General features: G+C 41.2%; 1 protein-coding gene across 1 annotated transcript in view; it reads left to right on the top strand.

Annotated features, from left to right (window-relative positions):
- cacng2a (calcium channel, voltage-dependent, gamma subunit 2a) overlaps positions 1 to 21,522 on the top strand; it is a 60,387-nt gene extending 38,865 nt beyond the window's left edge. The window contains exons 2-4 of the mRNA XM_054607920.1: positions 1,565 to 1,648; positions 19,116 to 19,256; positions 20,724 to 21,522. Coding sequence (XP_054463895.1) covers positions 1,565 to 1,648; positions 19,116 to 19,256; positions 20,724 to 21,259 — 761 coding nt within the window. The 3' untranslated portion in view covers positions 21,260 to 21,522. The remainder of the gene's footprint in view (positions 1 to 1,564; positions 1,649 to 19,115; positions 19,257 to 20,723) is intronic.
- The last annotated feature ends 3,568 nt before the right edge of the window (positions 21,523 to 25,090 follow it).

Genomic DNA, 25,090 nt, shown 5'->3' with positions numbered 1-25,090 from the left:
TAAATAACCAGAGTGGAAACACAGTGAATTTAAAAAAGGGAGCCAAATCTTGCAGAAAACTTTTTTTTCTCCACCATAATGGAAAAGTTGGTGTATTGTTCAAAAAATGCAATGGAAACAAACTTAATGAATAAATCATGACCTACATGAAACACGTGACTTCGAGGTATAATATGTAGGATTTTCCTTAAAAAACTGCATAAACTCCAAGAGAAAGCTAAAATTAAAAAAAACAATAATAGCGAGACAAAACTCCAAAGGGAAACAAGAGTGAGTCTGGGGTTGAATTTCATTTACGCTGATGTATGTGAAGCTGCAGGTGATACACTGCTGGGTTATGATCTTGCAACCATAATCAGGTGGCAGGTGTGCTTCTGAATGCTACATTTACAAACAGTAAGCCACAATTCCTACATAGCATGCATTTAAACTTCCACTAAAGAGACTAAAACATCAGATATGTGGTGAGCAATCTTATCTTCTTCAAATTATTTCATGAAACAAACAGAAATGTCCAATTTCCATCTTGGTTTTCCATCATTTGACAGATTTGACAGTTTGTCCAACAGAAGTAGATGGAAACGCACATACTTTTAATTTTCTTGCTCTGATTTTCTTGAAATTCAGCTACATTTTGCCCCACACTCGCCAAAATGACATTGAGACAATCAAAACAAACATCTAAACACATAAGTCTCTGAACAGACGGCGACGGCTGCCAAACCCCCCAGGTAGCTGCGACACAAATCCTGCACGCAGGTGGGAGAGCAGATCGAGGCCGCTTTGATGGTTCTTTTTTTTTCCTGGAGACACTCCGTCTAATGTCTGAGTGGTCATCACCGGGGGGGTCCCTCTCGCTCCGCTGCATGCTGGCCGTTCACAAAGTAATAACCGCACCCCGCTGTGCCCATCATGCCTAGCTGCCAAAACCTCCTCGGCAACACCTGGCACCATGGTAACCAACACCTGCTCACCTAATTAGAGGGACACTGGAGGGAGAGGAGATGAAGAAGTTAATGAAAACGCTAATCTGGCCCAATCAAACGCCCAGGCATCTGCCTCCACGCTGCAGCAGCAGGTCGCGGTAATGGCCGCCTTATGGGCGCCTCCCCCGCCACGCCACCTTCAGTGACCTCATCAACGCCAAAGCTCCGCTGAGAGGCCGCAAATAGAGGAGAGCAGACAGCAGGAAGAGGGAGGGGCGAGGGAATGCCACTTCCTGGACGGACAGAGAAGCTGGACCAACGAGGTGTCGGCCAAATGAACGAGCATTAAGAGATGAGGTTCCCAAAGCACACAGCAGCTGGAGCGGCTCCAGGTCGCACCAGCTGCGCTGCTCTTGTTTACAAGCCGCCACCTGCTGCCGGAGAGGCCCCGGTGCTCAGAGGAGCATCTTCTGCTCTGTGTGAGCGACATTTTAAAGGGTCGTCTATGAACTGTTCTGACACTATCTAGGAACTTGCAAGCGTTATTTGAGAGTTATTAAAAAGGTAGAAGTTTGTGTCATGTTGGTGTCTTTTGTGTGTGAACTTCACTGAACTCTCTGTTTTTTCCCCCTCAACAGGAAACCTCAAAGGGATGTGTAAACAGATAGACCACTTTCCTGAGGAAACGGATTACGAAGCGGACCCATCTGAGTACTTTTTACGTGAGTCTCCCTTTTTTCACACAGATAAAATCATATTTGCACATTAGACTTGGCTGCTCAAGTTGTTGACCAGGAGGTTAAACCACATCAGGCTTCCCTCAACACACACAACTATGTTCTCTGGACATGTACTGACAATGTTTAAAAAATCTGTTCCACTTTGTGCTGTCTCAGACCGGAGCTAGAAACTGCTCTTGGCCTTGTCACTGCTGCCTCTGCCTGCTTTTAGCAGGAGGGCCGTCCAGGCTGAGTCCTGCCAAGCAGCTCGTCTGTTTTTACTGCCCGGCCGTGTGTAACATAACGTGCAGTGTTACAGTCGGCTGTGTACCCTGTAAACACAGCCCATTGATTTCTGCTCTCCTTCCCTTTGTGCAAGCAAGACAGAGACGCTTGTCGAACTCATTTGCCTGCTAATCCCTAAAAAAATCACAACAATGACTCGGAGCTCGTGATGTACTGTTAGTATCGTCGGCGCAATACTATCTTCTGATTGGCCGATTTATGTGTTTGAGAGGATCATTTGTGAATTATAGACTCCTGAGGTCAGCGAGTTAAACAGCAACATCTTGTGCTAAAATTGAAAGTAGCTTTTAGTCAATGTTTGTTTCATTACTGGTCAGAATGAATGTAAATTGTTGTGTAACTTACAGTTATACAGTAAAAGTAATTAATCATGAATATTTTAAAGTCTCAGTAAAACAGATTTTAATTTAGTTTTGATTTTGGAAGGAGAATAACTGAAATGTTGCAGTTCTGCTGATCTCGTCCAACAAGGAGGATTTATCTTTTCTGATTTGGACGTTCTATTCATTGTGAGGCAATCTGTTCAAATCAGCTTTGATAGAGAAACTTATTTGGAGAGCGTCACTGCAACAGAAAACCGTTGTTTATACAGACACACTAACACAGTAGCAGTCTGTACGAGTAGTGTTTGAGATTAATATCATTACATTTCAGATGCCAATCCCAGTAACAGTTTGGTCGTGTTGATCGCTGTCTAACTGGGAGTTTCATAGTTGTTTCATATGAATTTAGTCTGTGTTCAGTTTAGAGACTAATGCAGACAAACAAGGAGAAACGAGACTCTATAGTTCTCTTAATTGCATGATGTGGGTTGAGCCTAACATGCATTCAGGAATTCTTGGTTTTATTGATAGTTGGAGGATGTTTGAACTCCTCGTCTTCACAATGAGAATTGCACAGTCACTGTTGCTAATGTTTCTTGGTTGGCAGGCTGCTTGTTAAACCACAACGTCTTGTTGTCTGTTTCTCTACATGTTAAATGCACATCGTGTGACATGAGGGTGTGGAGGCTTTGGAGTCGCTTAAGGGCAGTTAAAGGAGTAAACCACTGATTTATCTTTTATCTCATTTAACACTGGCAGACTCTCGATGCAACATTTTTAATAAAACTGTCAAAATCAATGCAGCAGAACCAGATTTATTGTCTTTTACTTCCTTGACAAAACCTGCTGCCTACATTACCCACAATGCAACTCAAAGGCCGACAGTTCAGTCAGGGATTCAGGTGTGCTATGCTAGGAGCAGCTAATGTAGCCTGCAGAAGAGATGAGCAGCTACAGAGGTCTCACTTCTTTCTAAATACACACCAACAGATTTTAAATTGTAGTTTTTTTAAAAGGACGCTGACTCAAGTGACATCACTTGAGGACATTCAAACAGCTGGAGACACTAAAGGACTTCATATTAGTCCACCTGTGATCAGACTTAGTTATTTTCATAAGTCAAATAAGTTGAAACAGTGATGATAAAATGGATTTCTTTGGTATATTTGATAAAAAGCCACGTTAGTCCCTGCTGACCCCTGATGTGGTACCTCCGTCCTCCTCCCTCCTCCCTCCTTCCTCCTCCTCCTCCTCCCTCGTTCTTCTCTCTGCTACAGCCCGCAGTGGTTGGAAACTAGAAGTCAGAGAGTCTCCGTCTCTTCGTGTCCATCAGCGGGGACAGTAATTGAGGCCTCTCAGAGAGCCGAGCAGTGCGTGACAGTGCCGGAGATTAAGCCCAGCCAATTAGGCTGTGTTTGACTTAGCGCTCTGAGCGGTTGTTCCCGTCCATATGTGCCAGAGAGGACGGTTATGATAACAGCTCTGGTAATGATTCTAACAACGTCGGAGCCCTTTGCGAAGGCAGATCCGTCTTCATAAAGAGGCGTCTCTCAGGCCGGGGAGGACGGGGTCGCGGGGGCGGAAGACCTCGCTGAGGCCATCGGACCACCGGCGCTCGTCTGCGTCCGTGTGTGTGTGCGTGTGGGTGCGTGTGTGTGCGTTCGTTAACCTCTTCCCTGGCTGTGATTGGAGGAGAAGGCCGCAGTGCTCCCAGTGGCTTGCCAATTAGGACACTCACATCCATAAATATTTCAGCCTCCTTCTTATATAGGTCAGGCCTCTCTCGATCGCTGTCTCTCACACTCTGCCTCTCTTCACCCTCCACACCCAGAATGTTTCATGTCAGGAGTTGTGCAGCTCCTGTTGCCGTCTCTCTGGATTGAAAGCGAGACCTGGCGATTCAGAGCGTTAAGCTGTATAAAGGGGTGCATGAAGAGGTCACAGAGGAGCATCTTAGTGGGTGTGATGTATTTTTATATCTGCCCATTCCCATTTCACGGACACACACCTGGCATTTCCATAATGCGGAGTTTCACGGCGCCTCTGGGTGGTCAAAGACAGAGAGAAGCTGCCTCTGCTCTCACAGGAGAGTGGGGGAGGGGGGGAGGCAGAGGGTTAGTTATGCAACAGAAATTATGTCACTTCAGGTGAAGGCCCCGGCGGAAGTGACATCACCGGGGAGCTCGCCGATCCAGGAATCGAGGGGACACACCGGTGATGTCAGCAGACAGCGTAGAGAGGAGAAGGAAGAGGGAGATATTTGGTTCTGTGGCTTCTGAGCGGAAAACACACAAATCTGACTGTATTCTGCAGAACACGCTTCATCAAACACACACTCTGATCTGCTGTCACACACACATACAAACACCGCCGTGTATCAGTAGCTCCTGTGTGTCTGTTCCGTGAGCTCTCCCGATAGCAAGGCAGTTCGCACATCCACACGGGGTTATATAAGCCAGCTGAGGCACACTAAAGCGCCAGTGGGTTTTTAGATCATGCCGTGTCGGAGCTCCCATCATCCACTGCTTTACTGGGCGCTAAGCAGCTGAGAGAGAGAAGAAAGAGAGGAAGAAAACGCCCCGTTATGCAAGCTACTAATGCTAAACTGAAAGACATCGAATCAGTTTAATATAGAGAGGAAGACCACATGAGGGGGGGAGGGATGTGTGTGTGTCTGACTCCTATGGATGCATGCTGGTGTGTAAATCATCATGTTAATAAATTATAGCAACAAAAAAACAACTATTTTAGTAATTATGGTTTTTCCAAATAGCATCCAGCTGCTGTCCTCTGATTTATACGAGAAAATATGAACTATGTTAGTATTTTGGACCGTTGCGAACAAATGAGTTAATTCATTTTTAGCTTCAGGATGATATGATGGATATTTTTTGCAAGAATTTATAGACCAATGAATAAAGAAAATGAACCATACTATAAAGTAGATTCTTTAATGTAGAATTTTTTTTTTAGCTCCAGCCCCTCATGCATTACATGATGTAAAATAAACAATGGCTCGAACTATAGATTATTTTAGACTAATTGTTTCGTCTATGAAACTGCAGTGAAATAATGCCCGTCACAACTTCCCAGAGGCCAAGGTTTCGTCTAAACAACAGTCCAAAACTCAAATATATTTACTTTACAAAGATGTAAAACAGAGAAATGAAGAAAATCCTCACATTTGAGATGCAATATTTGGCTAAATTACAGAGACGATTAAATATCAAAATACTTGTAATTATTTCAGCTGTAACATAATAGCTGTGTGCAGAACGTCTTCCATCATTTCACTGCGGATTCATTTCACTGCGGATTCATTTAATGCGACTTGTTTTGTGGTTTTTATTAAGGCTTGTGTTTCTCTTACTTCTGGCCACAACATGTTCTGCTGCTTCAGGCTGCGCATTTGCTTGTTGTCGGATTGTTTTTCTCACCCAGCAGCCCACTGGGAAGAATCCCCCCCCATCCTGCAGCATGTCCCACTTCCATATACTATAAACTAATAAGCACCATATCGGGGGCCCTTCCCCCCCCTCAATTAACTTTCTTATGAACTTTCCCGGGTGTGTTTTTTGGCCCCCAAAGCATGCGTTAATCTCTGCCTCTGGTATTTGCATGCGTTCATCTGAGAGTATTCGCTGACATTGATGACAGAAGGGCAAGCATGTCACAGCCTGTGTCACCCCGAGGCCTCGCGGCAGACTGGACGCTGGCCTGAACTGGCTTTGGCTTGGCCCGATAAAATCAATGGGTCTGGAGCAGGACACGCAGGGGCTTGTAGGGCAGAGCAGCATCGCCCTCTTGTCGACCACTGCAGAGTCTCTACTGCCAGTTTGTGCATCACGTGACCCTGAGATGAGGTTGTCACACGGGTAGATAATATATTATACCAGGCGAGGAAGTTAACATCCAGCCCCTGTGTTTGCTTTAGCAGGTGTCCCAGTCGGTCGCGGTGACATTGAGCACCCTGTTCCTCGAGCGGTATCCAAGACAACAAATAAGGAATCCATCGACCGATACATAAAACACCCAGCGTGCAGACACTGAGCAATAAATTAAAAGCCAATCATTTTTGTCCTGGTTGACCGAGCGAGTGCTAGCACTCTAACTTTATATCTTATTAGCGGGGAATATAGAGAGACGGTGCAGCTTGTAAAACACAGAGGTGAGAGAGTGTGTCCTCATAATAAAGAAAGATTAGAACACACAGTGTCATGCTGTCACTGGGGCGTCATCAAGAGACGGCTGCTTCCTCTCAGGTCAGTTTTACATGCACACATTTATTCATCTGTTGTAGCAGCCAAGAAAATTCCCACCGCTGTGAGAAACGGTGGGAAACAACACTGTAGAATTTTAGTGTAAAATTACAGTAAAATACAGGCAGCCTTTTAAGCCAGTAAGTAATTTTCTTTTTTACAATTTACAGATCTGAGAAACACAGTAACTTTTAGCGGTAAGCAGTAAAATACTGTGGAATAAAACCCTACTTGACCGTTCATGGATCATGGGAGCAAGTGTTATGACTCCCAGAATGCATTGCTTTCACAGCAGTATACAGTATAAGAATAATACTGTAGATCAATGTTGAAATTTTACTGCAAATTGACATCAAAGTGTTACAGTGCAGGCTTTTGTCCTTTTTATTTCCAAACATAAAGTAGTAGAATGTCAGGTTTTGACTGTTTGTGCTAAACATATCAAAATAAAAAGTTTTAGTGTCAAAAGCCAGAAGGGAAGCTGATCCTCATGCAATGAAAGTAAAATGACCTCCAGCTGCTTCAATGTAAAAAAAATAAAACAACACAATAGATTTACTCTCCGTTTGTTTGCACTGTCGAAGATTATTAGAACACTTTTGTGCAATTTAATCTTGAGTTGTTGTTTTAACCCTTTGTGGTTGAAATGGACCACTGAACTGGTTACTTTAAGTTAGTTTCTTGAGTTTCTGAGCAATATTTAGAACTATTGAGCAATGTTTTTATGAGAGGGTCCTCATTTTGTTTTGTTTTGAGCATATTTTATACTATTCTGCTGATTGTTTGCTGGTGACCGAAACACAGCAACAAACGTACCAATACGTCAACAAAGCCAGTGAAGAAGACGACATAATATAGGGTTTAAAAAAATAAAAATTAAGAATTGGCTTTGCAATTTTTTTGTCATTTGCATTCAACATGTTTGTTAGACCTCAAGGATACAAACAATGTGTTTTTGTGAGAAATACTGCAGGTAAACAGTGGATTTATATGTGACAACAATGAAGAACAAACAAATATTGATATCTTACATTGTTATATTGTGAAATGGTAGTTACAGTGTAAAAACAATATTAATTATTTACCTAAAATTTCTGTCACAGAGAACATATTTTTCTTTGAAATTTACTAGGTTTTATATTGCAAAACAATTTTTTAAAATTGATTAAATGGGAGCATTATGACATTTTAACATGTGATTTTATCATAAAATAGAAACGATCCTGATATTAAACCTTCAAATTATTTTACATTCTTAGTGAGGAGTTTGTTAAACACTCTGAGATCACACAAAGATTTCATGAGCAAAAGGATTTATGCTTCAATATTTGGGATCTCTGTTTATCATTCGGCGTGACCAAAGATAAAAATCTGTGCTGAGGCCTCTCGGTGTGGCGTTCACTGCCCCGTCGGTGTGTGATGTTTGGCCACGCTCAGCTCTGGCTGTCACGCAGACGTTCAGGCGTGATCTGTGGGGACAGCGCCGGAGCAGTGGAGGGTAATTACAGTAATTGAAATGTGTTCTGTGAAGGGAACTTTAATTGTCTGAGCGGGCCTGTCATGTGAAGGGATTCCAGTGTGAGAGAGCTCTTTAACTGTGTTGCTGACCTGTGTGTGTGTGTGTGTGTGTGTGTGTGTGTGTGTGTGTGTGTGTGTGTGTGTGTGTGTGTGTGTGTGTGTGTGTGTGTGTGTGTGTGTGTGTGTGTGTGTGTGTGTGTGTGTGTGTGTGTGTGTGTGACAATGGGCTCTAATGGTTTGTATGTGTTTGGATTGTCGATGTACGTCCAGTGGTGGAAGAAGTATTTAGATCCTTTACTTAAGTAACAGTACTTATGCCACATTGTGAAAAAACTCCCCTACAAGTAAAAGTTCTGGGATCAGAACTTTAAGTAAAAGTATGTAAGTATGTATCATCAAAATGTACTTAAAAGTACTGATAATGCAGTTTCCACAAATAATAAAAAAAAAGGTAAATAAAAGATAAATGCTCCAACGTTGAGGTCTTTTAAGTACAAAATTCCCTCTTTGTGTTTGTTTCCCTCTGTTTCTTATGGTCTTTACGTTCTGTGATGCATTTGATCATTTCTGATCATGACACATAATTCAGTTCAGGATAACATCTGCTTTGAAGATTAGCTGGAGAGGTTTTTAGAGGGAGGATTTTGATGTTTTTAAAAAAGGAACTCTGGACATGAAATAGCCTTGAATTTTCTCAGTTTTGAGTGGATTGGCTCAATTGCCGGCTTCTGCTAAAAAAGATTAATGGATTTTTAAAAGTTGTGATTCATTTTCTATGTTATCGACAAGTTGTTTCAGATCAATTGTAAACACAAAAAAACCTGAATAGTTGAAATGACTCTTGTTTAACAAATTCCAATCGTATCACAAAACTGAGTTTAACCATAAATCTGTTAATTATCGTGGCCACTGTTTTTTTCCGTCACTTGGAGGCGATTTTTATGAGCATTTTAAATAAAAAAGCGGATTTCCATTGGAAGTTATGAGAAGAGGAATGGGGAATAGATGAAAGAAAGTGCCAAAAATAAATTATCAAGCCGAATGAGACGCAAAATAACTTATTAATGAATTCCCAGAGGTGTCTTAAAAACGTCAAAACTGAACATCTCAGCTCTCACTCTTGTTTCAGTTTATAACTGCCAGCGAGGGAGACTTGCACTTATTTTCTAATCAATTCAAAGTCAAATTGCATTCTGCCTGCGAGGTGTGTTGTCAGGACACATAAGCTGTTAGATGCAGGCAGAACGCTGCGTAAGCATTCTTGCAAATTTTGAATTTTAGCCACCAAAGCTAATTTCCTTTGTTTATGCACATTGTTTCACACATTTTAACGCAGCCTCTCTCAGAGATGTTTGTTGTTTGTTTGATGGGAGGGGGGATCAGGGGGAGATTGAGAGGGGTGAGAGTCAGGGGGGTTGAGAGACAAAAAGCTTCTGGTCACGACGAGGACGATGCAAGGGCTCAGTATTGAGGAAGAGGAGGAGGAGGAGAAGGAGGAGGAGGTGTGGAGGGGATTAATAAGCGTTTGTAGTATTAAATCAATGTGCCTGGGAGCTGAGGCACCTGATTAGCATGACCCTGTCCTGCACATCAGCACATTCTGGGCTGGGGGAGGCTGATTAAGAGCCAATGCTAATTTCCTCTCAACCCTGTCAATGAAAGAGAGAGGGAGAAAGAGAGAGAGGGAGAGAAGGGGAGAAGGAGAGAAAGAGAGAGAGGGAGAGAAGGAGAGAGGGAGATAAAGAGAAGGACTTGGGGGGCAAAGAGATGCCTTTGTAAAGAGGAGAGAGTTCATGTTTGTTCACATGTAAAGTATATATGAACTTAGTTGTATTTATGGTTTTCATGGATGTCAGTGGAAAATAAAAAGGTGATGCACAAGATAAAGTTCACTAAAATCGGGAGGTTTAGTTGAACCAGAACTTTAAATGAGTTTGACTTCAATTCTAACTCAGAGTTGACTTGCACTTCAAGATGAATATTAAACGCAGGGACATTGCTATAACTCTGGTTTAGTGGATTGCAGTGCTGGAAAGTAACCAAGTACTCTAGTACTGCAAAAGTACATTTTTGAGCACTTGTACTTTCCGTCAGTATTTTCATTTTATGTTACTTTATGCTTCTAATCCACGACATTTGAGAAAGAAATATTGTAATTTTTACTACAAAACTTTTATTTTGACAGCTTTAGTTGATTGCAACTTTATGATTATTAATGCAAAATATAAATCTATGTATTAATTATGAAGTATTATTACAGGTCTAACCGCCCAGCAGTTTATAAAGTTGCTGAAATTAGCTCCCCTTACCAGCTGCTACATTAATGTGATGAACACATTAATAATTCTAATTTAATAATTTTAACTTCTGGTGCTTTAAGTATATTTTGATGCAAACACTTTTGTACTTTTACTTAAGCAATGTTTTGAATGCAGGACTTTTACTTACTTTTAATTACTACTTTTGCTACTAACAAAAGTATTTCTACACTGTGGTATTACTACTTTACCTTAAGTAGCCTGAAAGAGCTCAGTACTTCTACCATTGCGGTTGGATCGACACTTTTGCTCCCTTTGTGTGTGTGTGTGTGTGTGTTTTGTTGGTTGGTTGGTTTTCAGGGAAATCAAAGCAACAGTGTGAGTCTTGGTTGCAGTGCATGAAATCATTATATATTATTTACCGTTTGTTACTCAGGTTGCATGCGTGAAGCCACAGTGACACTGAGGAGGGCTAGCCGCTGCAGAAACGCAGCCACGAGGCCTGTATGGGTGTTGAGTCTCATGAAGTTGTTTGTCAGCCGGCGCTGAAGAGTGCCAGCGCTCAGACACCGTGCCAATCAATACAGAACACACAGTATCCACTCTCACTCTGTGTCTCTGGGAGCAGGTTGGCACACATGCTGGCAGGACGACAGGGCCGTGCGGAGCTAACAGGCCTCCATCACTCATTACTACAGCTCCTCCTAATACGGTGCGGCCGCCAACGGGCCGCCTGAACGCCGTCGCACTGTAGAGACCTGGAGAAAAGACAAGCATGTATAGTTTTACTCATTTGTTTACGAAATATAACTTTTCACTTTCTCGTCATCAGTTAGATAAAAAGATTAATGCAACTCTCAGTCTGTATGCCAAAAATGAATCTCCAGCCAGCAGCTGGTTAGCTTAGCTTAGCATAAAGACTGGAAACAAGGGGAAACAGCTAGCCTGGCTCTGTAAAGTAAAAAATAATAACAGCGCCTATAGAGCTCGTTATATATTGTTGTTTTATTCATACAAAAAACAAAGTGTATTATTAAAACATCGCTGTATTATATTTTAATATTCACATTAGTTTAAAATGGGTTTAATGTGACTTTTTCTGACACTAACAGAAAAATACTTTAAAGTTATGGTTGGTAATGTTGAGAAAACAGCAAGAGGGTGCTATGAAAATTATCCAAAAAGAAAAAAGTAGCTAGCATGCAGTACTGCGACAGCCACAGGTACCCCGTTATTATGAATGCCCTGACCAATGGGCTATCCTGACCCTAACTACTCCAACTACTCTTTTTTTGTCGAAGCATTTTATTTATTTATTGCTAAATAAGAGAATGTCAACAATTATAACAAAATAAATCAGCTTTCAAAGAAGATTCCAAACCCTAGCTTTAAATGTCAAAGTGAAAACTGATTTCTACCAAGTAATCTAACTTTATCACAAAATACAATATCCAAAATACTATATGGAACACACCTAAATCCTCACTAGTGCAGCCATTTTGTTTTAGAGCTCACATAGTTAGTAACATGTTTCTTACACATAAATGAAGCTAGAATAAAAAGCTTTGGGAGTTTATTTGAACTTTATTCAGGCTTTCACTCTCCTTTCTTACTTTCCAAAATCTGGTAAACTCATGTCTCTTTCTACATGTGTATGTGAAGGATCGGGGAAACCAAATACTGACAATATTTATTGTTATTGCTCAATAAAATCAAAGTAGATGAGATTTCCTCCATCTGGGGGAAAGTAAACTTGTCTGCCAATTCTCATTTTGGCTACTGGCACTAAAACAACCAGTGATATTGGTGGTAAATAGAAAAATGCCAATCATCACGACGCAAACAGTATGAATAGAAATCAATTGAGGGTTTGAGAAAATATCAAATTTTGTTTTTTCTTTGCCTTCAAACATTAAGTCTCTTTTGAGTTGAACATTGGTGCAACTTCCAGTTATTTAAACTATAAATATACCTCAACCAACTACAACTAAAATGTAATATCCTGCATGTGAATATAATCATCTTTATATTATGATCATCTATATTATATGATATCTAATAGTATAGTTTCAATATACATACAAAAATAAAATATAATAATTTTCTGCGTTGAGTACTTTTGCTTTTAATACTTATTTAGAGTCAAGTAGACCATAAAGCAGAGAATGCTTTAGGGCGGGCTTACTGTCGCTACCAGAGACGTATACAGCATCACTCGGTCACTCCTCCACATTCCAAATATGGTAACTTCTGTTCATTGGTTGCAAAAAATACAACATGGTGACGGCCGTAGTCCAAGATGGTGACGGTGAAATCGTCAAACTCAAGGCGTCATAACAGCAGTCCACAAACTAATGGGTGACCTCACGATAACTACGTCCATTTTTTATAACAGTCTAGGGGCTGGAGGGACAGAGAGGCAGAATGGGGTATACAGAGCAGGATAGTATTATTATATATAAAGTTTTATGTTTACTCTTGTTCAGCTTTGTTGTACCTGTTTTTAGCTGTATTTTTTGTGTAAGTACATTGAGCAACTAAAAAAAACATTTACTGGTTCGTGTACACATACCTGCCAATAAAACGATAAACCTAAACTCTGAAAAAGTAGCATCTTAGTTCTAATACAGCAGCTGTTCCCGTCCTGAACAGGTACTTTTCTAGCCTAACCTGTACTCTACCAAATAAGGAAATTAGTTACGGCCGGGAAAGGGGTTCTATTTTGAAAATGAACTACCAAAATCATGTTAAAATGCATTCTAATGTACGAGTGCAGAGCTGTTGTTCAGCCCCAGAAACACTGGGTGTCACATGCATGTGGGTGTCGTGGGGGCTTGAAACAGAAGATGCGGCACTCTCAGTGATCGCGACCTCGACCCAAATCAAAACGCCGACCGCGGTGCTAATCACAGGCCTCCCTAGAGCTTCCTTTCATGTGGGCCGAGGCGGGGGCTTCAGAAACACAAGACGCTGCGGAGGTCGCCGCTGTCATTAGCTATCAGTACCGAGGTCACAGCTTTCATTTGGACTGGTTGTTGATTTTGCAAAAGCGGGAGAGATTGACACCGTTTTAACACAAAGAAGCTTCTCTGAGGCTCTTTCCCAGGACTGTAGCAGTTGACTATATCACTAAAGTTGCACCATTGATGTAGTTATAACCTTGGGCCCACAGTTGGCACAAAACTAGCTCCACTTCGACCAGCTACAACAGTAAAGTTCTACTTGTGCATTGATGCATCTGTATTAAAGGAGACGTATCATGTTCATTTTCAGGTTCATACTTGTATTTTAGGTTTCTACTGGAACATGTTTACATGCTTTATTTTTCAAAAACACATTCCTTTTCTCACACAGTCTGTCTGAATACACTTGTATTCACTCTCTGTTTGAAATGCTCCGTTTCAGCGCCTGTGTCTTTAAGCCCCCTTCACACAAAAAAGCCCAGTTTGATCTGATTAGCTTGTGAGAAAAATGGGGCTTTGCAAAGTTAGTTCTCAAGGTTGTCACTTTATGTATTTTTGTAGTATTGTATTGGTACTTTACTTCAGTAGATCATACACTTCTCCAACTTGGGGCAAAATATAGTATATATAATATAGTTTGCCAAAAATTGGTTGAAATTTGACCTTGTGCTTTTTATTAATAATAATAAGTGTAATTGTTAGTATTTATTAAGCCACATACTAAGAGAAGCAAAAAGGTTTTGAGTAATTTATCACATGCATACAAAATAGCAGTTATTTAGTTTTTTTAATTTATTTAAGTTTAACTTTGTAGGAGTTATTTCTTATTTATGTCAAGTCGCCATGAGCTGCTGAAACAAATAAATAAACCCCCACATTTTTTGGGGAGTGATCTTTAGTCAGATCACTAGGAATCCTTCAATATGTCAGAGGGGGCTGACATTATCAGCCAACAGCTAATGTTAAAGGTCAACATCAGTGCCATATATCAACGAATCAATATATTTGTCTCACCCTGTGCAGGACTGTTAAACACAGAGTATCGTGGACCTGTTTCTGCAGTAACCCGTCCACAGCAGAGACCAGTCCCTGTCTATCTGTCAGCCTTCCAGTCTCTCTGCCTGACCAGTCTGATTGTACAGAAGTCTATGAGAAAAAGACTGTAAACATTGTAAACATTAGTTTATGGTCTCAATCTCTAGTTTCAAGTCTTCTTCAATACAGCATGATGTTCATTTAGTAAATGATGGTCCATTTAGAGTCAAATAGACTATAAAGCAGGTTATGCTTTAGGGCGGGGCTAATTTGATTGACAGGTTGCTACCAGGCTGTTGTACGATCTGGGAGATGTCCGTGTTTTCGTCTTACAACTTTAACACTTAATGTGTTTTCGCTTTATGGAAGCTAATTGGAACATTTGGTTGCCTAAAAATGTGTGACTCAGCATTTGAGTGTACTTTGCTCATCCCTCACGGGTCACTTCTGGTTACAAAAAAACAAGATTGCGACGGCCACAATGTAGAACTTGAGGCTTTATAACGGAAGTCCAAAGAACCAATGGGTAACGTCACAGTGCCTACATCAACGTCTTATAGACGTGGAGGTCACTGTGAAGGTCACTACACTTTTTCCAATGTGTGGGACTGGAGATGCACTGCAGGGCAGATGATCCTCGAAGGCCATGCAAATGAGTTGGATCCTCTTGCCCTGGAAAGCCCACAACATCACTTACTGCTTTCAAGATATCTCAGACGCTCTCCAGACCTGAGGCACTTGTTCTGTAGAGACCAGCTGCCACACAGAGTCCTTATATCTTTCGATTTAATATGGTTTGAAGGAGAGTTCAAATAACATGGGCTTCATAAGGCAGTTGATGTCATGATAATTGATACTGTGGTGCTAAATGTGCCAGAAGTCAAGATTTTGTGCTTTTTAAAGGGTGAATTAACTCCTTCTATGAACAGTTTCCACAGAGATTTATTCTTCAAAGCATTTCAGGGTTGGTAGTTGAAGTTTTTGTAAGTTTAACATGCTCAAATGATTATTGTGGTATTTTTAAACCAGGATCTTATTCTTTTTGTAACCTTTCTGACTAATTGGTCATAACAACTTTGCATTGTTAAATACAGCAAAACAAACTCAGCAAAATAACATTGCACATGACAATAGAGACAATAGAGAGAAGACAGGAAATTGGGGAGGAAAATGCATCAAAGGTCCAGAGCCAGACTCGAACCCGGGAATGTTGCAGTTCATGGTCAAAAGCTGCAGGGTTTTCCCCATCAAAACAATGTTTATTGGGGCAAGCAGCACAAGTCAAATTAACTTAAAGTTTTACATACATTCTTTTTTAAGGTCAAGGGTCAGGCCTGGAACCTCTCTGAGGTTTCTTTAACTTTTTGAGTCACCTTGAGATCCGGGGCTTTTAAACCTCCCCTCCGTCACTAATCAATACATTTGGTCTGGCCCTCTATCCCTCTTCTGTCTCTGCAAATGAAGCTGATGGATGAAAAACAGCTGCGGTGCCGTGTCCCAGGTAATGTTCTGTGAACGGCCGTGTCAATATCTTCAGGGTTAACGGGATGGAGGCTCAGACTGGGGAGGGGGTTGAGGGAAGAGTGATGCATTTGGAGCGGGACACAGGAGCAGGGTCAGCTCTCAGGACAACTTAATATTTAATCTAACTAACCTCACCGGTAACCTTAAACCCCACAATCCCCCCTCTGGTCGCACAAGGAGACAAGTGGGAGAGAGGGGGAGGGGGAGAAACGGAGAAAGACAGAGAGGGAGGGCGAGGCGACGCTTCATCTTTCAAACTGTCTTGTGCTTTGACTGAGTGAGAATAAAGAGAGAGATTGAAAGAATAAAGAAAGAAAAGATTTGCTGGTCAACGACGACGTTGAGATGATCGCGTGAAGCAGAACAGAAAGGTGAATAACGGCGTTACAGTCTTCCTCGTCACACAGTCGCCGTTGCTGTTTCTGTCAAGGTTAAAGAAAGTGATGAGCATATTATGATGTTTAACGATGACTTGATGAACACAGGTGGGACAGGGGGCAGAGACATTAAGGTTTCGGGGTCAAAGACACATTGATAGAGGTGCTCGCTAGTGATGCACTACGCTCTCCAGCCTCCATCCTGTTATCATAAAACACACAGCGGCAGTCTTCTGTTTTTATTGAGACATGTTTAAAGGTTTTTAACACACATATGTGACGATAGAGGTCATTAACTACATTTTTATCAACTGCTGTCCTTTAACCACATTATGGATCATTTAACACCAAATAAAAAGTCACGGAAGTACAGCGTTCATAACGTTCCATATATCAATCAATAAACACGTCATTGAAAATAGAATAATGAACACTTGAATTATTATTTTTATTTTTTATGTAGTTTTAAAAGAGAAATAATAAGCATTTACATGATACTTTGAGCGTTGAGTTCATGACGGATAAGCTGTTAGATGAGCTTCACTTAAAAAAGGAACTGACACAACAAAGCTTTTACTTTGAAAACAGCAAGCCGTAAACACAAGGGGCTTCCTGTTGTTGTTTTTCATTGATGGATTAATAAATTAATTTGTATTGTATCTCTCTTCCATTCACAAGTGTCTGCTACACTTGCTCGTTATACCTCACATTAGAAAAGTGTTGACAGAATGATCATCATACAGATTATGTATTTCAAATGATCGAGTGTTTGGGATGAAAATGTAAAGTTTGTTAAATATAAGGTCATTAGAATCAAATCATCTTATTCATTTGTGTTCATTAAAGTTTTCCCCAAATGTCAAGGAGACTTGCCGTGATTAGAAAATGAAACAACCAAATCCTCTGGGTCTTGAATGTTCTTGATACATTTCACACCAATCTGCCGATTAGATTTAGATTTTTCTTGTGCACAAGTGAAAGGTTTTGACCTGATGGTGGCACAAGCAGAAAGGTCACAGGGTCACCAAAATCATTAGGATTCTGACCACAGGAGTGAATAGCCATCTGATATTTCAGGGCAATCTACTCTAAACCAAACCAGATTGATCTCTCCGTCCTTGAGACCATTTCATGCCCCAAAAACAAATAAAGAGTCTCTGAATAGATTAAATGTTCACACACCTGAACCTGAATAAACAGTGTATGAAACCTGTGAACATGTGCTTTCTAGTGTGAGATTTCATGACTATTTTTCTTTCCCTGCTGCCTTTTCCCTACGAATGCCTCTGGGGCAATAACATTTTCACCAATCAACACATGATGAAGCTGTCAATTAAGAAGCCAATTCTGGTCCAATATACAATTTAGAAAAGTGTTATGTGGATAACTTGAGAATGGACATTCCAGTGTAGTGGGAGAGTTCTTTATTTATTTCTCACAACATGTCTGGAGCAGATTTTTAAACCAATGTCTTGGCTTCCTATTTTCACCAAAATCACTTAAATCCAACTCTCCTCATTTCATTTCCCATTTCACATGACCACCTGGCTGCAGCAGGCTGTATTTAAAGGTGATATTATTGAAAACAAATTGTTCGTCCTTTCTTGTTTTGGTTGGAGCATGAAGCTGGTGCTCCTCCAAGCTTCACCAAAGCCACCAAGTTGTTTTTAACAGTTTGTTGATGTGATGAATGATAAATGCACTGCGCTGCACTCTTATACCGCTTTTCTGCCTTAACGGACAAAGTGGTTTACCTCTCATTCACACAAACACACACACACACCGTGCAACACCAAAGCTCTGGGAGAAAAAATGATAAGAATTTTGTCATTTTATATCTGGATGCAGCACACAGAGCCTCATCCAGTCTCACTGTGGTTACTGTTGAGAGATGATCCAGCCAGTCGTGGCCACCACTCTCCTCCCCTGTGGGTTAACGGTGGCTTTCCCACCAAGCCGGGGCCGGGCGCCACAAAGCCTTAGGGTGCTGTGAAGGGGTAGAGGATAAGTGAATCCCTCTTAGAGAGAGAAAGGGCGGAGGAGGGAGCGATGAATGGCAGCAGGTAGGCAGGCAGATGGGCCTCCAGGAGCCCCGGCGTGTCCCTGCGGAGGTGCAGGCGGCCGAGTTCAGAACACAGCCACCCAGAAACGGCGTCAGCACTTTGGGGAGAAGCTGCGAAAGTGCTGAGGCGGCAGGCACGTGGGGAGATGAGGTGAAGTGGTGAAAATTTAACCAGCCTGATGAAAGTTTAAGTGTGCATGTTAAACAGGAGAGAGGGGGGGGAGGGAGGTTTCGCTGGAGGTGATAGAAAACTCAAACAACAACTGTCTGCTTCTCAAACTCTACCATGACTCCTAGTTTTACTTTTCACCCGAGGGCGCAGCTCTTTTTTGACCCCGATCTGAAAAAGACCATAATATCCCTCTTTTGCTTCTTGATAATTAGCTGCAAGGACGCAGTTGAGCTTCAAGGACGACGGGGCTGCATCCCTCTGCACTGCGGCCCCGGCTGATATGCATGCCAGAGCCCCGTGGCACTTCTGTTGACTGCACATTCACATGATGCTACATGAAGCAGCCAGTTAGCTCCGTGGTCTGCAGAGAGAGAGAGAGAGAGAGAGAGAGAGAGAGAGAGAGAGAGAGAGAGAGAGAGAGAGAGAGAGGGTGCAGCGGTGTGATTACATAAGGTTGGGTAACAGGCTCACGGTGGGGATACACACTCAATAGACAGTGTTGATGGAGTCTTTCACAGGCCTGATGGGGTGTTGATTAGGATGTGCTCACACACAAGGAGCAGATGCTGAAATGGATTCTAATGTGTATTTTCCTCTCTTTGTTTCTTCCCGCCGCTGTTCCCCACCAAACGCCAAAAATTACATCCCATTCTGTCCTTCGTTGATTTTCCAGGTGCGGTGCGAGCCTCCAGCATCTTCCCCATCCTCAGCGTCATCCTGCTCTTCATGGGAGGCCTGTGTATAGCTGCCAGCGAGTTCTACAAGTCACGCCACAACATCATCCTCAGTGCAGGGATCTTCTTCGTGTCTGCAGGTGAGTCTACAACATAATACAGGAGGCATCGGTTCAGTGTGCTGGCATTTCTTTCCATGAATGTGTCTTTGAATTAGACCAGTTTTCATTTAACAATGACACAGTCACTAACCTCCAGTGGTGGAATGTACCCAAGTACATTTAATTAAGAGGTTGGCCTACATGTACATTATTATTTCCATTTCATGCTGCTTTATACTTCTACTCCAGAGGGAAATATTGTACGTTTTATATCCACTACATTTATCTGACTGGCTGTAGTTACTATATTCCGATTATTAATACAAAATAAAAATAAATGATGATGTATTATAATATCTTAAGATACTTTAAATAATCTCCTCATTTACCAATTGCAACGTCAAAGTGATATACATCAGTTTTTTACTTTTTTTTTTACTTTTGTACTTTAAATGCAGTCCTTAAACTTAGATTTTTCTTGTACCAGCAGAATATTACAAAGTCATACCTCTAAAACGTACCAATTATTACATTATATACTGTTTGTTTAATCCAATAGGATAGCAGTTTTTATCGAACTGTCAATCACAAGGTAGCCCCGCCCTAAAGCATAGCCTGCTTTAAGGTCTATTTTATTCTTAATGGACCATAATTTACTTGCTGTATTGAAGAATACTTGAAACTAGAGATTGAGACCATAAACTCATGTTTACAATGTTTACTGAGGGAATAAATCAAGAGATAAGTAGAGCCATTTTCACATAGACTTCTATACAACCAGAGGAGTCGCCCCCTGATGGTCATTAGAGAGAATGCAAGTTTGAGACACTTCACCCGGAGGTTGCTGCCTGGCTGTAACGTCATATCAACTGTAAAGACATGAGAGTGGTATCAATCCTCTCATCTAACTCTCTGCCATAAAGTGAATATGTGCCTCTTTCCCCAAAACTTTTCAGTTCATTACTCGTTTGTGATTGATATTATACTACAACATGAAGTCAAAAGACCACATATGCACTGGTTGTCTCTTGTTCTGCAGCTAGAAGTTCCTTCTTCTATTCTTCCTTCTCTTGTCCTCTTTTCTTTTCTCTTGATCCTGTTGCTGGGCTAAAAGCCATCCATTGGGACTCGTCTCTAAAAATAAGGTGTCCCTGACACACTTTAACTACGATCCATCCTCCCAGATATACCATGTCAAACATTTCTCCCTGTGTGACTTAACTAACGAACTAACAAGTCAAAGTATATCAAAATGTGGACCGATGATGGGATGTGGATTATGTTATACACTGTCTCCTTGTTTGTTGCTGCAAGAGATAAGTCTCAGATCAGTGATGTTGGACAGGTGTACAGTGCATGCATTTAGGACATATTTTGGTAAGATACTGCATATTAAGTTTGGTATACATGAGCTCATCCTGACTGGAACTTTGTGTCTTGTTTCCTCCACGAACCCATTACCCATAACCCACCCCTTCTCCATCCTGCACCTTTCCGACCCTTTAGGCCTGAGCAACATCATCGGGATCATCGTGTACATATCAGCCAACGCGGGGGACCCTTCAAAAAGCGACTCGAAGAAGAACAGCTACTCTTACGGCTGGTCCTTCTACTTCGGGGCGCTCTCCTTCATCATGGCTGAGATGGTGGGCGTCTTGGCCGTGCACATGTTCATCGACCGCCATCGACAGCTCCGAATAGGGGCGCGCGCAGCCGACTACCTCCAAGGCTCCGCCATAACGCGAATCCCCAGCTACCGCTACCGCTACAGGCGTCGCTCGCGCTCCTCCTCTCGCTCCACGGACCCGTCACACTCCCGCGACACCTCGCCGGTGGGCCTCAAGGGCTTCAGCGCGCTGCCGTCCACGGAGATCTCCATGTACACGCTGCCCCGGGACACCCTCAAGTCCTCCGGCACGCCCACAGCCACCTACAACTCGGAGAGGGACCACGGCTTCCTGCAAGTCCACAACTGCATCCAGAAGGACCTGAAAGACTCGAGCCAGACCAACACAGCGAACCGCCGCACCACGCCGGTATGAGGGAGTCGACTCAGGCCCGGGCGGCCCGGCGGAGAGACCAGGAGACACGGGAACCCCTGTGGGTGCAGATTGCCCCCGGGAGAAGACGGATTTCCATGTTTATAGACATTTGTTCTTTTTGTTCTGCTGCATGACTTTTCCATTACCATTGTTGAGAGAGTTTCAACAAGTCTGCTGTGTTCCTGGATTGAATGGCAGAACAGCGAGAATGCGTCAGGGTGTCCCGAGAGAGTGAGATCTGTCATTTTTTTGCGCAGGGTTTGTTTATGAGGTTTGGGGCACTGAAAGGGAGGGTGGGGGGGCATTTATGAGATAAAGATTTCATGATTTCATAGCCCATCGGTTTGACAATTTTGCCCCACAAGTTTGGTCGGAGCAACAGGTCAAGCTCGGATATACACCTCTTTTTATTTATTGACCCATTTGTTCATTTTTTGCATTAAAACTGTGAATTGTTACAGTTTGGGATTCAGTAAGAATTAGCCCAATCTGTAATCTCTAACAAAGGTACTATATATATATATATATTAATGTATTACTTTTATAAATACATTATTACGTTAATAATCAAGAGTTACAGACTTTACCGAAGCAAAAAATAAAAAAAAAACAAGTTAACTAAACCAAGTGCTGTTGGTGAGATGAGAAAAGACTCTTTCAGTTTCTGTTGGTTTGAAGGTTGAGAACAAGAGAAGGTGCTTTAGGTAGCAGCAGTACACAGCGGCTGATGCCATCCGAGGCAGTCAACAGTAGAATATTATCTATTCTTTTAATAGAACCTTCTCGTCTTTTTCTCAGTCCCTGTTCGCTTTCCTTTTTTTGGAGGGGGTCGTTACAGGAGAGTTGAACCCCTCAACAGAAAGAGCCAACCAAAGGGGTCAAAGTTCACAAAGACTCCAAACACGACTTCTACAAAATAAAAAAAGGAAGGAGCAGAGGGGAAGGAAAAGAAGAGGACGCCAAACACAAAAATAAAAACAAGTTAAATATGAAATAGTACAAGAGAAGCTAAGTGACTCACAATTTCAGAAATTAAATGCATGCTATAAAATTACAGCAAATCTGCTCTTGAGAAACTTAAGTTTTAAAGGTTAATAATTATAAGGGGAAAAAAAGCAAAGACGCTAAAGTTTAAAGTATTAATGTTTTCATGTGTATTTTTATTCTGTTTTCTTTTTTATTTATTTAGTTAATTTATCTTAATGCTTTTGTGAGACAAACCAAACAAACTACATTGAACAAAACTGCTTTTTTAAATGGTTTGGTTGATTTCTTTATGAATATATAAATATATGTATGTATGTATTTTATTTTTAAAACTCACACAGCCTTAGTCATTTCTTTGTTTCTTTTGATTTTTAATGTGTTGTTCAAATTGAAAAATGAAATCTTTAAAGGTGCCAAAACCGAATGATCCTATACTTGGATGCATCAAGTCCTGATGAATAAAATACGAACCCTAGGGGGAACAAATCACCATGTTTCACTGCGTGTCTCTAACACACTAAACCTTGCAACACCAGCTTGTTTTCAGCTCCAACCCTTGTCTGTCTGTCACATCATCATATCTGCAACACCGTTTCCTTTTTACAGAGAGCAAAAAACAACTAAAAATGACTTAAATTACTTCACGATAAGCTGTAGAGTAGAGCAGCATTTCCCAACATTATTGTGTTCTGGCCCTTTTAAGATGAGGCAATGTCCACTTGTGACCTTCATCGCAGGTCATGACCTCAGTATGGACATTAACACTTTTTAGTCTTTCATTTGAAGGATTTTAAGATGAAGAGATGAACAAAGCAAGTGTCTTACAATAAACAAGCAAATCTCAGAGACTAAGGAGAAATAAACTGAATTTTGATAAAAATAATCTGAGATTAATGTCCATTTACCTGCTTTCTTAAAGAGCTTTCATCTGTTTTTGTTTTGTCCTTTAACTGTTTTGTCCTTCAACTGCTTTGTTACCAAAGTTTCACACTTAGATCATGTGATGACAACCAACTCCATTTGCTGATGAAGACCATGAGATGGGGAAAAAGCAAGTAAGTTGCCGTTGAGTTGAGAGAGTAATGTGAAACTACTGTTCTCTGACATCAGGCATGAACCCTCAAGACATAATTTAATTGTGTGTAATAAAGAAAATCCTTCTTGTCCCTTTAATCATCTTGTGACCCCATAAAGAACACGTATGTGTGTGGAGTTCACCTAGTCACAATGTGGGGACTCTACTCCAATCTGAGGACAAATAATGAGGTCCCCACAAGGTTAACCCTTTTAATTATGGGTTAATACATATTAGGGATAGGATTAAGACTAAATTAAGGTTAAAGTAAGGGTTAAAAATTACTGTGTCAATGCTCTGTGCTCCCAAGTACAGTTGTAGTATAGGTGTGTGTGTGTGTGTGTGTGTGTGTTCTTGCACATCTGTCTATGTGAGGACCAGTTTAAGTTTCAGGCTATAGAAGCCAGGATATTTTAGCAAAATAGGGACATTTTAATTGGTTCTCACTTCTTTGAATGACTGAACTTGGTTTTATGATTATAGTTACAACTAGGTCTTGGATAGGTGTTGGGGTTAGTCATGTAGTTGTGATGCTTCAGGCGCCAGTACAGATGATTTCTGTAACTGTCTTACAATTCATACAGCGTTTGGCAAAGTGTGTGCATGTTTTAAAGTAATCAGCGAGGTCATGCAGTGTCAAATCAGTTAGAAGTTTATGTTAACATTTTGTTTACACGTTTATGCTATTTGGGACCATAAACATGCTTCATAATGTGTCATGATTAATGTTATGAAGCTTTAAGAAGTGCATATTACTATAATTATACAATGCTATAAACAGATTATAACATATTAAAAGTATGTTTATAATGCACTATATAGAGAATAGTAATAGAAAGTGCAATGTGTGTCTGTATGTGTGCTCTTGTTCTTCTATGTTACTGAGAACCGATTTGAAAAAAAAAACATGGAATGAAGAAATGCTATTAAGAAACAGTTCCAGGCTTGAAAATGGCCAATTGTTCCAGACACCAAATATCAACACAAAATATTGGCTTTTGGCAACTTCACTCTAGAATATATTGGCATCAGCCTTCATAGAGCCATAAAAATAAAAAAGCTGAGCTGTCAGACATAAAACCCTGTGTGCTCTGCTAAAACCACAGCCTCTGCCTGAGGTTGTAAAAAATGGTGATAACACGCTGTTATCGTCAGCTGGGAGACGCAATCCAAAAATATCAGAACAGGCTATCAAAGAGCTCCACAAAACACCCTAATGTCGACATGAGTGTTTGTTAATAAAATAATAGAGTCAGAAAACATCTTGACCTCAACTTTCTGATTATTGTATAACACAGAGTTTTAAGTATGAACACACACTGGAAATAAAGGTTCTAACTATAACCAAATAGGGTTCTTTGACTTGTCCCCATAGGTGATCACCTTTTGGGTTACTGCTGAAATCTATTATCAAGGTTTGACATGTTCAACCTACAACCTAACAAAAAGGGTCATACCGGGAACCATCTGTGAAGGGCTCCACCCAGAACCCTCCCTAGAGGTTCTATCCAGAATGTTTCCCCCTTCTACGGGTGCTAACAAGAACCCACCCAGGTGGTTCTACTGATGACTCTCTATTTTCTTTTTATCTAATAGCAGGTAAAAAGGAAAATGTATATAAAAAAAAAAAAAAGAAAAACCACCATATATATATATATATATATAAGGCATGGTGGTGTAGTGGCTAGCACTGTCACATCACGGTAAGGTGGGACTGGCCAATTCCAGGCATGGCCAGTCCTTCTTCAAGGAGTTTCAATGTTCTCCCG

The sequence above is a fragment of the Anoplopoma fimbria genome, chromosome 11 (genome assembly GCF_027596085.1).
Source record: "Anoplopoma fimbria isolate UVic2021 breed Golden Eagle Sablefish chromosome 11, Afim_UVic_2022, whole genome shotgun sequence".
Classification (NCBI taxonomy): Eukaryota; Metazoa; Chordata; class Actinopteri; order Perciformes; family Anoplopomatidae; genus Anoplopoma; species Anoplopoma fimbria.
Note: the sequence above shows the minus strand (reverse complement) of the source record. Positions and strands in the feature narration are given on the sequence as shown.